This window comes from Notolepis coatsorum, assembly GCF_963971535.1.
Source record: "Notolepis coatsorum genome assembly, chromosome: 11".
NCBI classification, from domain to species: Eukaryota; Metazoa; Chordata; class Actinopteri; order Aulopiformes; family Paralepididae; genus Notolepis; species Notolepis coatsorum.
Window position 1 is genome coordinate 30,403,774 of NC_140175.1, and position 14,921 is coordinate 30,418,694.

A 14,921-nucleotide genomic window follows, 5' to 3' on the forward strand; every position below is an offset into this window, starting at 1 on the left:
GCCTAATTCTGCTGTTTGTTCCCTGCTCCTATAGCCCTCGTCCTGGCTTGCACCCAGAGCTCCAGGCTCCAGCACCCTTCACCCTGTCCCAGGACTTTGCCCAAGAAGAGGAGCTCTACAGACGGGGCCTGGCCTTAACTCAAGGTCCAGGTCTAGTCCAGCAGCAGCACCAGCAGGCACCAGGAGGGCCTCTGTGGAACCAGGGACTTTCCCAACAATTGAATGGGGCTTTGGAGAGGGCTGGGCCCTGTCGGGGCTCAGGGAGGTCGGCCTCCACGGAGGACCTCCTGGAGCGCTCTGAGGAGAGACAACCTGCTCCTCAGCACTGCCGATCCCACTCCAACCCAGCGGTGGAGAGATGCAGCCAGGTAAAACACTGCGCTTCATTCTCAAAACCTAGTCAAACTGAATCATGGGAAATCCAAGTTGGGTCCAGTCAGGAATATTACAAGGAGATTGTTGTCAATGGAACACCTTTATATACCATAGGATTATATGCAAGTACACATTGCACATGCATGCATGACGAACAGAGCCCAAGCCTGTATGAAAGTTGGGATATCCACATAAAATTGTATTTCAGACTTTCCTCCAAAACAGCTGTACAACACTAGCTCTCCTCAAAACAGCTGTACAACACTAGCTCTCCTCACTGTTTGGAGCTAGTAGCTTAATGCATTTGCTGAGCTTATTGTATAATCATACACGGCTTAATGGGGCATGTTCAAGCAGTCAAATATTTATGCATTTATATTTTGTTTATCGCTGAAGTGTACACTAGGAACTAGGGCACCAAAACGCTCAAGAAATGCGTGTGACTGTGTCATCACTGTGTGAGGGACAGTAGATGCTCGATGTCCCGCTCCGGGCCCTGTGTGTGTCTCTGTGTGTGAGGGACGGTAGATCAGTCGGTAGATTCCAGATAGATGTTCCAGCGCTGTGTGACTAAAAAGGCTCCCAGCTCAGGAAATACCCAGAATCCTCGGGCTTTCCTGTGTGGTGCCAGTGAGCCTGGGATGGTGGCTGGGCGCTGTCTGATCTGGCTGATAATAACAAAAGATAACGTCGTGCACATAATACAACACACAGTTGTGTCACTTCAACAACTCGTGCACACATACACTCGCTCACCCCTCTCCTGATCGCTCTGTTATACACGCTCGCGGACATATATTCGCACAATTTATGCACACACACACACACACACACACACACACACAGGCACACACACAGGATAGATGGGATGGATTACACACAGGTCTATCTCCCTCACAGTGATTAGAGGCGTCTGGCTGCCCCATAAAACACAGGCGGACACAGCCTTCCATAGCAACAGTGGAGAGCAGTCGATACCAGTATGAGGCCACGCCCCCTGGTGCTCCCAGGCCAGAACGCTTGTGGCATCGCACCCTGGTAACTTTGTCCAGTAGAAACGGGCTAACGGAAGTATATTAAAAATAAAAAGAGACTTGCTGAGAGGAAGTCCAACCCGGTATCTGTCGGCTGCATTGCTTGCAGTCCTCTGATTGGCTGTCTCTAATGGCTATCTCAAACTGGCCACACCTTGGTCTTTGTCACGATTAAGCAGTTTGGAAAGTGAAGTCAGTGGAAGCTTGTCGCTCCGCTAGACCAATTTCTATCTCCCACCACTGTTGCAATTAACAATAATTTTTTTTTTATATCCACTTTTTCTCCTTCTTTTTCTGTTTTTCTCCCATCCCAATTTAGTCGTGCCAATTCTCCCCTCCCCTGTCTTGATTGTTGCTCGCATGTGCCCCCCACTGGTCGGTCGTAGCCGGGAGGGTTGAAGAATCTATCGCGTGTCCCCTCCGATACATGCAGAGTCAGCCAGCCACTTCTTTTCACCTGCCAGCGCGGACTCTCATTGGCGACGTGTAACGTGTGGGAGGCTCACACTACCCTCGACATCTCCTGTCCTTGCTGTGCAGGCGCCCTGACCGACCTGTAGGAGTCGCTGTTTACAAACGACCAGATTACCACCCATCGACTTCCCTCCCGCTGACTCTGCCAATTGAGTCAGTATGACGGCCGGCCCAAGCCGGAGGCAACGCTGACAGCCGGATTCGATACCGGTATCTCACGTGTTGGTGTCAAGCGCTTAGACCGATGCGCCACCCAGCCGCCACTTAACAATCCATTTTTGACTGACTTGCTTTTCCCTCTCGTTGAGTGTGGGAGGGGGGATACTCACTTGCATGTGATATGTTTCTGTTTCGTTTGCTCTTTGAGTGTGGGGGCGGTGGGGGGGGGGTGAGGATACTCACTTGCGTGTGATATGTTCCTCTTTCGTTTGCACTTTACTGGTTATGTGATGGTTCCTGGTGTGGTATCGCGTATCCTGTTTTGTGGCGTGAGCCCTAAACACCTCATTAGGAACCGGCGAGATAAAGCTCTCGTCAGCATGGCGACCACTTGTGCCCAGGCCAGCATGCACGCCGTCTGTCCAGATAAGGAATGGCCTTGTGCATTCTTATCTCTGGGGTGTCTGTCTGCCCATGAACTACTGGGGGGAGGGGGGGGGGGGGTCTGCTCATAGATCTCAGTTTGTCAGCGTCAGCGGCTCATCCTCCCCCCCGGCCCCAGTCAACCACGGTGTCCCCCAGGGCTCTGTGCTGGGTCCCCTACTATTCACCATCTACATGCTCCCCCTCGGTCAGATTATACGTCACCACGGACTCAACTTCCACTGTTATGCTGATGATACTCAGCTCTACATCAGCACCTCACCATCCTCCCAGCTCCCCCCACACTCTGTAGTCAACTGCCTCCACGCTATAAAAACCTGGATGGCAACCAAATTACTCAAACTCAACAGCAAAAAGACAGAGCTCATGGTTGTGGCCCCCAAGGCACTGCTCGGGAAGGTTGGAGATCTCCTCCTCCACGTTGACGGCTCTTCCATCTCCCCGTCTCTCGAAGTCCGTAACCTGGGCGTCACCCTTGACTCCACACTTTCATTTCACTCCCACATCAAATCTGTCACCAAGTCTGCCTTCTACCACCTCAGGAACATCTCCCGTCTCCGACCCTCACTCTCAGACTCTGTGGCGGAGACCCTGATCCACTCATTTGTCACCTCCCGGTTGGACTATTGTAATGGAGTCCTGTTCGGGGTACCCAGCAAAGCCCTGGACAGGCTCCAGTATGTCCAGAACTCAGCTGCCAGGGTTCTCACTCACACCAAGCCCTGGCAGCACATCACCCCCACCATCATCCATCTCCACTGGCTTCCAGTCAGGTTCCGCATCACCTTCAAACTCCTGCTCCTCACCTACAAATCCCTCCATGCCCTCGCCCCCCGGTACCTGTCTGATCTCCTCCACCAGTACACTCCATCCCGGAACCTACGATCCTCTGATCTAGGTCTCCTCTCCATCCCTCGCACCAGGTTACGGACTTTTGGGGACAGAGCCTTCAGCGTGGCGTCCCCTACCCTCTGGAACTCTCTCCCCCCCGAAATCCGCAACGCCCCAACCCTGGACACCTTCAAATCCGCTCTAAAAACACACCTCTTCACCAAGGCTTTCCCCATCAGTTAGTTTTAGATTAAATTAGGTCCATTATCCCCTACTTTCCCTCATCCCCTCTTCCCCCTCCCCCCCTACTTTCCTTGCCCTATTTTTTGTCCTGATTGTAAAGCGACCTTGGGTTCTATGAAAGGCGCTATATAAATTTGATTTATTATTATTATTATTATTATGACGTCTACACAAGAAATGTACCTGTCCCTGAAGATAGAGTTGGACTGAAAACTGCTGTTTGGTCAGTTGAGTTGTATGTCTTTTTATTATTTTTTAAAGATTTCTTTTTTAGCATTTATCGCTTTATTCTACTGGGCAGTCCAGTAGAGAGAGAGACAGAGGTGAAACGGGAGACAGAGTGGGGGGAAGACATTCGACAAATAACGACGGGTTCGGGAATCGAACCCGGGTTGGCCGTGCCGCGACTCAGCATGTTATGTGGTTCGCCACTGGGGCGCCCCGGGTTGTATGTCTTTTAAACAGTCTTTGAAGGTGTCCCAGGTGGTCTCTGAAAAAACGAAGAACCATTTAGTTTTGCTATGATTTTATTAAAAAAAAAGTTTTTGCAACGTGCCCGGCGACCCCAGGAAGACTAGCTGGTTGCCATGGCACCAGCTAATGGGGATCCGTAATAAAATCAAATCAAACGTGCTGTGATTGTGACAGAGACATGTTATATCATAATACAGCACCTTACGACATAGTGAAGGCCTTCATGCCATTGACACTGTTGCCCGATTGCCCGGGGCAAGTAAAATATTGGGCAAGGTGGAGTTTGCCTTCTGGTTGCCCAGAATGGACAAGTGGTTCTTTTGTTCACACAACTTGAGATCTGTCCATAAACACTAGAATGTTCTCTCTCTCTCCCGCTCTCGCTCTCTCTTTTCCTCACTGTCTCCAACACGCAAATGCACCAATCATCCACTGACAGACGAGACGGCGAAATGGCACAACTAATAATGAGCCGTACTGTTCATATTTTGGCATATTACTGTATATAATTGTATAATATTGTTGGCAGGGGGGGGGGGGTTAGTGTTATGATATGCCTTCATCGGGAGATCGTGGAGACCATGATATTCTTACAAAAGCCGCACTTGATTTCTATTCATAACTTGCACCGCAGCCACTCTGACACTTTGTCAGCTATGTTATTACCATGCAGAGAGCGGGCCGTAGTACCTTCTGTACACAGTGGCTAATGGCTATCCTGGCATAGCAACCAGTAGCTACTAGTTGATAACAACTGTAGCAACCAACTTCGATTGCTTGCTAATTCAAAAAGCCCTGTGAATAGATGTAAATTATTAGCTTTTAAATAGTCATGAACATACTGCAAGTCTGTTTAGGCTTTGAGCAGTGTGTGTGTGTGTGTGTGCATGCGCATGCCCACTCACCCGTGTGTCTGTGTGTGTGCCCACCCACCCGTGTGTGTGTATTTGTTTACTGATGTGTTTTAGATTAATTGGCGTTCTACGTTCTTAAGTTCCCACAACAACCAACAAACGAGAAGGCCTGTACGTACGTCCTGCATGTGACGGCGTCTTGGGCTATGAGACATGTGACATGTGATATGATGAGTCATACGCTGGATTTATTTGTACTTTAAACAAAAAACAAAGAGCAGTTTGAAATGAGGTGGAACAGAATGTGATACAACACGGGTCTCGTTTTCACTGCAGCTTCACAGGGTCTCGTTTTCACTGTAGCTTCACAGGGTCTCGTTTTCACTGCAGCTTCACAGGGTCTCGTTTTCACTGCAGCTTCACAGGGTCTCGCTTTCACTGTAGCTTTTCACTTTCCCAGCCGTGGACAATTCTTATTGACTTCCGAAGTAACATAGTGTACCACGTGACTAAGATTACTCTTGTCAATTTACACAAGGGCTCTCCACATATCCCTTCTAGACACACAAGGCCTCTCGAGATATACCTTCTAGACACACAAGGCCTCTCCACATATCGCTTCTAGACACACAAGGCCTCTCCACATATCGCTTCTAGACACACGTAGGCTTGCACGTACTGTAGTATTATGCGTTTTTTTCAGAGGCCGAAGCACAAAATCTGAGCAGTTTTGGTAGTTCCTTTCCTTGCTCGAAGGCACTGTGGCAGAGATGGGTAGATATAATACAATCTACTTTCCAGTTGCCAGCTCACATCTAGAATACACCCTCCCATTGGTGTCAGGAATCGAGCCAGCACCCTTTCAGTTACTGGTAATCCTCTCGACCTCTTAGGCCATCCTGCCATTGCCATATCTTTCCAACCCTGAAAGCAGTTTCAGCTGCAAATGACACCATGAAAACACCCTTAAATGATTTATTATGATTTATTGTGTATTTTCTGCATTATTAAAGAGATGCATGTCTATTTATTATTATTATTTATTATTAATATGATTATTATCGTATATAGAATCTCCCAGTGGATTGTGACGGGAGGGATTGGAAGTAAGACAGGACAAGTTGGATTTGATGCCATGAGATCTCATTTGGGTATTTTGTCTTGAAACGTTTTAACAGATTAAGAAGCTCAAACCTTGGTTTTGTTTCCTCTTGTGTTTCAGGACGGGAGACCAGGAGACCTGAGAATGTATGGCATCTTCACCACTGAACCTGAACTCTTTCATCTCACCGATAACAGGTGAGTGTGTGTGTGTGTGTGTGTGTCTGTCTGTCCATCTGTGTGAGCATGTGCGTCTGTCTGCCTGTTGGGGTAAGCATGCATAGTTTTGTATGTTGTTGAGTGTGTGAATGCTTGCGTGTGCATGGTATCGTCTAAGAAGGAGGATATTTTTATCCTTGTTCCAATGAAACAGAACATTCCTATAATACTTTTAGAGGTGGACCAAAGCCTTAATCTTTCCTGTTATTTGCCCTTTCTGAATTTCATTCCTCACATTTGTGTGTGTGCGCGCGCGTGTGTGCGCACGTGTGTGTGCTCATAACACATGCGCATGTCTATCAATTCTTCACACATCGCTCACTTTCCTCTTCATAGCCCCTATTTTTACATGCATTCCTGTGAAACACTACATTCCTGGAGTCGTTTCAAACCAGCTGGACCAAAACATTAATTCATGGAATCTTGGGTCGACCCTCTTTAGAGATCTATTTTTAGACACCCCTCTTCAGCTGATCATTGAGCAGCTCTCGTCTCTTAACGGCAACATAGTTTTATGATGGGAACTCGGATTGAAGACTATTAAAGGCCATCATCCCCCCGGCTTTTCCCCATAACAGGCCAGTATTAGTCAGTAGTCTACTGGAGTGTTTGTTTGTGCTCTTGGGTCTCTTGCTATTTCAGAACGTACTCTGTCCTTTGGCTGTGCCATCTGCATGTGACCTGGCATAGAGGCAGGGAGAGATGAGGAGGAGGGGTAGGGGAGGGGGGAGATGGAAAGGAATGGTAAATGGACTTCATTTATATAGCATTTTTTTTTTAATCCAAATCGCTTTACAACTTATGCCTCAAATTCACCCATTCACTCCCATATTCACACACGGTGGCGGGGGCAACCAATGCAAGGTGCCGACAACCTGCTCATTGGGAGCAGTCAGGGGTTAAGTGTTTTGCTCAAGGACACTTCGACAAAGAGCTGGAATCGAACCGGGAACCTTCAGATTACCAGATGATGATGACTCTTTCTCCAGGGAAAGGAGGAGGAAGTCTTCAGGGAGTCTTGAGATTCCTCTACATGAATGTAGCCATGGTGGACCACCACCACGAGAACATTACCACCACGAGAACATTACCACCACGAGAACATTACCACCACAAGAACATTACCACCACGAGAACATTACCACCACGAGAACATTACCACGAGAACATTACCACCAAGAGAACATTACCACCACGAGAACATTACCACGAGAACATTACCACCATGAGAACATTACCACCACGAGAACATTACCACGAGAACATTACCACCACAAGAACATTACCACCACGAGAACATTACCACCACAAGAACATTACCACCACAAGCATATTACCACGAGAACATTACCACCATGAGAACATTACCACGAGAACATTACCACGAGAACATTACCACCACAAGAACATTACCACCACGAGAACATTACCACGAGAACATTACCACGAGAACATTACCACCACAAGAACATTACCACAAGAACATTACCACCACGAGAACATTACCACCACAAGAACATTACCACCACAAGAACATTACCACGAGAACATTACCACCACAAGAACATTACCACCACAAGAACATTACCACCACAAGAACATTACCACGAGAACATTACCACCACAAGAACATTACCACCACAAGAACATTACCACGAGAACATTACCACCACAAGAACATTACCACCACAAGAACATTACCACCACAAGAACATTACCACCACGAGAACATTACCACCACAAGAACATTACCACCACGAGAACATTACCACCACAAGAACATTACCACCATGAGAACATTACCACGAGAACATTACCACCACAAGAACATTATCACGACGAGAACATTACCACCAAGAGAACATTACCACCATGAGAACATTACCACCACCATGAGAACATTACCACCACGAGAACATTACCACCACAAGAACATTACCACCACGAGAACATTACCACCACGAGAACATTACCACCACCATGAGAACATTACCACCACGAGAACATTACCACCACGAGAACATTACCACCACGAGAACATTACCACCAAGAGAACATTACCACGATGAGAACATTACCACCATGAGAACATTACCACCACCATGAGAACATTACCACCACGAGAACATTACCACCACGAGAACATTACCACCACGAGAACATTACCACCACGAGAACATTACACCACAAGAACATTACCACAACGAGAACATTACCACCACGAGAACATTACCACCACAAGAACATTACCACCACGAGAACATTACCACCAAGAGAACATTACCACCACCATGAGAACATTACCACCACGAGAACATTACCACCACGAGAACATTACCACCACGAGAACATTACCACGAGAACATTACCACCAAGAGAACATTACCACCACCATGAGAACATTACCACCACGAGAACATTACCACCACAAGAACATTACCACCACAAGAACATTACCACCACAACGAGGACATTACCACCACAACGAGAACATTACCACCACTACGACAAGAACATTACCACCACGAGAACATTACCACCACAAGAACATTACCACCACTACGACAAGAACATTACCACCACGAGAACATTACCACCAGGACGAGAACATTACCACCACGACAAGAACATTACCACCACCACGAGAACCTTACCACCACTACGACAAGAACATTACCACCACGACAAGAACATCTTGATGAATCGATTGAAAACTTTAATTAACAGATTGCAGAATGGGTACAGTACAGCTCAATACACACAATTGTTAAGGGGATGCAGACCAGAGAAAGACTTTCGTCTTGTTTACATCAGGGTCCCCCATTTTCAATTCATAATGGAATAGAAATTACCCTACTGCTACAAAACTATCACAGAGAAAACACTGAACTATCTGTGTAATTAGTTTAGCATGATGTCATAATGCATCTCTGCATCATCGGTGGCCATTTTGTGTCCTGCCGCCTTGTAAGCGTTCCGTTTGATTTAAATTCAGGACACAAAATGGAAGCATGTGAAAACGACCCCATTACTTTATGTGGAAGGAGAGGGGAAAAGATTAGGAGATGGAGAGAGTATTAATTGGCTTAAGGGGAGGGAGGAATGAAGGAGGGAGGGAGGATTCCTTGGCACAAAAGCAGAGGGAGAGGGAGTACTTTTGGCTTCCATTCAGAACAGATTTGTCCATGTGGTCAGGCTATGGCATTTGACTTGGCTTAGAGGGAGTTGGAAGGAAGGTGTGTGTACCGTAAATCCTCAAATAGAGGAGGGACCTCCGATAAAGGAGGGGCCTCTTATAATGGGGGGGGGGGTTGATGCATTTAGACAAACACAGGCCTGGCTCTAATATAAGGTCGCAAAAAAAAGTATTTTTTTTTATTTTTCGTGCCGTGATATAGAATGAGAAACTCTTGCCAATGGAAATCAAGTGCTGCCTCCCGCTACACTGACTACCGTACATTAACGTTTTCCTCTGGTTAGCTTTAGCGCTAGCCGCTAGCTAACGTTGTCATAATATCTAGATATGTGGTGTCAGCTGGATGACGTTGACTTCGTTTGCAAACGTTAACGTTCGCTATCTATATGGCATTGGCAGACGAGGCTGGCGTTGTCCAGTTGACACATTACAGACCATGATGCTATGATAACGTTAGTAGCTAAAGCTACTGCATGTAAACAACTCGATTCAACTGAGGAAGTCGAGAAGGTACCACACGCTAAACCGTCCCCGGACCCCACAACCTAGTATAGACAGTTCCAACTTCAGTGTGTGAATTACGTTAATCCCACAATTACTCAACTGCACTCAATATTTAAATACCAATGCTAGTCTAAATAAATGTAGACAGACAATGTACATATTAAAAAATAAAAAGGGCGGTCAGGTGGAGATTGTGCTCGTCACCAATGCAAGAGGCTGCGGTCTCGACTCCCGGAGAGTCAGCATTGCCTTGGCTCGGGCTGATCGCTATACTAACTCGTTTGGCTGAGTTAGGGGGAGGGGAGCCGTGGGTGGGTCCTGGGCGTTGTGGACAGCGACCCCTACAGTTTGGTCGGGGCGCCTGCTCAGCGAAGGTAGGATCTGGTGAGAGGTAGTGCGGCCTCCCACACGTTACACTCTCCCAGTGAGAATCTGCGCGGCCAGGCTGGCTGCCGGCTGGCTGCACATGCGTCGGAGGAAAGCATGTGACAGTCTCCGGCCTCTCGGACCAACAGTAGGGGAAAGTGCGCAACAACCAGGAAGGGGGGTTGGGAGTTGGCATAACGACTAGCAGTGGGATGGGAGAAAGGTCGGAGAAAGAAGGAGGGGGAAAAAGATAGTAAAAAAAATTAAAAATTTAATTATAATAATAATAATAATAATAATAATAATAATAATAATAATAATAATAATAATAATAATAATAATAATAATAATAATGCAATAAAAGTCTGAAAATGAAGGGATTATGTCCATGAGTGTCATTTTTAGAAAGTAAGGCCTGTCTCTTATATAAGCCTCTCTCTAAAAAAGGCCTGGTGCTCTTTGCAGCTGAGGTAAATAGAAGACCTGTCTTATATTTGAGGATTTACGGTATGCATACTCTGTGTGCATTGGGTACAGTATAGCTGCCAGACTGTGTCTATGCATGTATGAATTCTTGTGTCTTTATACAGTATATGTGTCTATACGGTATGTAAGAGCCAAAGCTATATATATTTAGGTATTGTATTATATGAATGTTTAATATTGATTGGATTTAGATAAAGTCATTGAACCATCGTATTTGTCATAATAGTGCATTCTAGAACATAGAACCTTCTAGAACGTTTGTGGTGATGTCGTAATAGACCCCTCTGGAACATAGAACATTCTAGAACGTTTGTGGTGATGTCGTAATAGACCCCTCTGGAACATAGAACATTCTGGAACGTTTGTGGTGATGTCATAATAGCACTTTCTGGAACATAGAACATTCTGGAACGTTTGTGGTGATGTCGTAATAGACCTTTCTGGAACATAAAACATTCTGGAACGTTTGTGGTGATGTCATAATAGAACTTTCAAGAACATAGAACATTCTAGAACCACAATGATGTCATAACCCAACATTCTAGAACATTTGGGTCTCTATATAAGCGGGCGCTTTCGTGGACTATTCAAGGCAAGGGAGGGGAGCTCAGGAGCGCCAGTAGTGGTAACATTTGCAGACGCAGTGTTACCAGTCAGGGTGTATATAGGGAGCATGTCGTACGCCGTGAGAGAGTATGTAAGGCCACCGCTGCGCTGCTATAAGTGCCAGAAGTTCGGGCATATTGCAGGGGCTTGCAGGGCGAAACAGAAGTGTGCGAAGTGTGGCGAGGGTCATGAGATCAAGGAGTGCAATGCAGAGGTTCCCAAATGCTGTAACTGTGGAGGGGAACACCATGTAGCGTTTCGTGGGTGTGCATATGTTGCTCAGGCCAAGGAAGTGCAATCTGTGAGGGATCAGTACAAGGTGTCATATGCCGAGGCAGTTAAGTCAGTTGCGACTGTGAAAGAGAAGGAAAGGAGACAGGGGGTGAACAGGGTGCAGCAGGGGAGTCAGCAATCTGCTCCAACTCTGTCAGCCGCGCCTCCTATTATTTCCGATGCGTCTCGGTCTGGACCTGGTCTGCCAGCCGCGTCTCAGGATGAGGTGATGATAATGACCAAGACAGCGTTTCTGGCTTTCATGGTAGAGGTGGTGGCGGGAGTGAAGGACGGTGAATCAAAGTCTGACGTCTGTCGAACGGTGGCTAATGCAGCTGAGAGGTTTTTGGGGGTAGGGATAAGGCCAGATGAAATCCATACTGTACTGGAGAGTGGGGTGCTGGGTGAGGGTGGGCAGCGGCCGGGCAAGGGTGCTGCACTGGGGGCAAAGGGGAAGGAGAGGAAAAGTGGGGTTGAATGGCAGAAACGCAGGAGTGGAGGGGCAAAGGAGAGGGAGAAGAAGGAGAATGAGAAGAAAAGTGGGGGTGAACAGTCGTGTGCACTAGGGGCAAAGGAGAAGGGGAAGATAAGTGGGCAGATAGGCAGGGGGCGGACGACAGACAGGGAGAGTGAGGGGGACAGCAGTATGGAGGAAGAAGAAAGAGGATTAGATCACTGATGTTCTGTATTCTTCAGTGGAATGCCCGGAGCCTGATCGCTAATGGACAGGAGTTAAAAAGATTTGTGGAGGAAGTCATAGTGAAACCTGAGTTAATTTGCATTCAGGAGACGTGGCTGAAACCTAGCCTTGAGTTTGTTATTCCAGGATATGAGTGTTTAAGAAAAGACAGAGTTGGTAGAAGAGGCGGAGGGTGTGCAACTTTCGTTAGAGAAGGGATCCAGTATAGGGCATTGGACATAACATCTAACCTTGAGTGTGTGGCAGTGGAAGTTTGGAGTAATCAGAGCCATAGTCCCATAACGGTGCTTAATTTATATAATCCGTGTAAACAACTTATTTTGCCTGAGTTTGATGAAATTATGCAGAAGGTGAGAGGTCCAGTTATATGGGTCGGTGATTTTAATGCTCGTAACCCATTGTGGGGAAGCAATAGTAAGGACAGTAATGGAGTCGTGGTTGAGGAGATCCTGGATAAGCATGAGCTAGTTATGATAAATGATGATAGACCGACTAGGTTTGATGTCACAAGGGATACTTGCAGTCACATAGATTTGTGTTTTGCCTCCTCGGGTTTGGCTAGGGTTGGAGAGTGGGAAGCGCTGGATAGTAATACTATGGGAAGCGACCACTGTCCTATTCTGTGCAAATTTGGAAGGGATCTGATAATAGAAATCGAGGAGAGGGTGCCCAGGTATAATTTTTCTAAAGCTAATTGGGAAGAGTTCTTGGAGGCGGCCCGAAAGTGGGTAGGAGAGATTGACTCTGAGGGGAGTGTAGACGAGTGGAATGCTTCTCTTAGTGAGATGATACATAGGGCAGCGCAGGGCACAATCCCTATGAAGGAGGAACCCAGAGCTAGAAGGATGGTTCCCTGGTGGAATAAAGAATGTGACGTAGCTGTAAGGAATAGGAATAAAGCATACAAGAGGGTGAGACAGTATCCAGGGTTGTGCCAGTCAGCAGAATATAAGAGGTTAAGGGGAGTAGCACGAAGAGTTATTAAAGATGCTAAAAAGAGTAGTTGGAGGAAGTTCTGTGAAACATTAGGCCCTGAGACTTCTGTGAGGCAGATGTGGGCAGTCGTACACAGAATGGCTGGAATATATAAAAAAAGCTCGATTCCAGTGATTCAGAAGGGGGGGGTAGAAGCAGTAACCAATAAAGAGAAGGCAGACATGCTGGTGGAGGCATTTCAGGCAGTGCATAACTCTGGGAGTCTGGGGGAGGAGAGAGGGAGAAAGAGGTCTGAACTGCTATCGCAGAATGAGTGGAAGTTGAGAAGAAGCTCAGAAAATAATAATCTGATTAATTTGTACTTTACAATGAAAGAGTTAGGGGATGCTATCCAGGCTGGTGCAAATACGACGCCTGGCAGAGATGGATTATCCTATGAATTATTTAAGAATTTGGACGAATTTGTAATGATTGAAATACTGGGTTTGTTTAATAATGTGTGGCTAGAAGGCTGCTTGCCAAAGGAGTGGAAGCATGCCGTCATCATTCCTATTTTGAAGCCAGGTAAAGTAGCGGCTGACCCAGGGTCTTACCGACCCATAGCCTTGACGTCTGTATTGTGTAAAATTATGGAAAGGATGATTACTAATAGATTAGTTTACTTTTTAGAAAGTAAGGATCTTTATGTTGGGTATCAGAATGGGTTTAGAAATGGCAGGTCTACAATGGAATCAGTAGCTGTTCTAGACCAGGACATTAGACAGGCTTTTGACAATAAGGAAGTAGTGATAAGTGTATTTTTGGATATTGAGAAGGCGTATGACTCTTTGTGGAAAGAGGGGCTGCTTTTGAAATTGTATGACCTAGGAGTTAGAGGGAGATTGTTTAATTGGATAAAGGATTTTCTATTAGACAGGACGATCCAAGTACGTGTGGGGGGGCAAACCTCAAAAACTGTAAAAATAGAAAATGGCACCCCGCAAGGAAGCGTGATTAGCCCGGTCCTCTTCGATGTGATGATTAATGACATTTTTGGGCAAATTGGAAAAGGATATGGGTTGTCTTTATTTGCGGACGATGGGGCCATATGGAAAAGAGGGAAGAATGTTGAGTATTGTTTAAAGCAGGTACAAAGAGCTCTGGGGGATGTAGAGGAATGGGGAGACAAGTGGGGTTTTAAAATATCCGCCTCTAAGTCTAATTATATGATTTTTGGTTTTAGAAAGAGGGTGCCTAGGGGAAGGCTGGTTATGTATGGATCTCCCTTAGAGAGAGTAAAGGTGTTTAAATTTTTGGGAGTTTGGTTTGACGAAAGATTGAATTGGGCTGTTCATATAGAGAAAATCCTGGCAAAGTGTGAAAGAATAGTGAATGTGCTGAGAAGTTTGGCTGGGAGTGGGTGGGGAGCGGATAGAGAGACCACGTGCATGATATACCAGGCGATGATCAGGTCAACAATTGATTATGGTTGTTATGTGTACGGCTCTGCGGCCAAGTTTAATTTGCGAAAGCTGGATGTGCTTCAGTGCAAGGCTTTGAGAATCTGCTGTGGAGCTTTTAAGACCACCCCTGCTTCAGCACTATTGGTGGAAATGGGGGAGTTGCCCCTAAACCTGAGGAGAGTAAAGTTAGGGCTACAGTACTGG

General features: G+C 46.4%; 1 protein-coding gene across 3 annotated transcripts in view; it reads left to right on the plus strand.

The window, feature by feature from the left end:
• The window catches only part of shroom3 (shroom family member 3), a 161,032-nt gene that overhangs the window by 122,798 nt on the left and 23,313 nt on the right, over positions 1 to 14,921 (plus strand). For all 3 annotated transcript variants that reach the window (XM_084325217.1, XM_084325219.1, XM_084325218.1), the window contains 2 exons: positions 35 to 368; positions 6,111 to 6,187. In XM_084325217.1, coding sequence (XP_084181343.1) covers positions 35 to 368; positions 6,111 to 6,187 — 411 coding nt within the window. The remainder of the gene's footprint in view (positions 1 to 34; positions 369 to 6,110; positions 6,188 to 14,921) is intronic.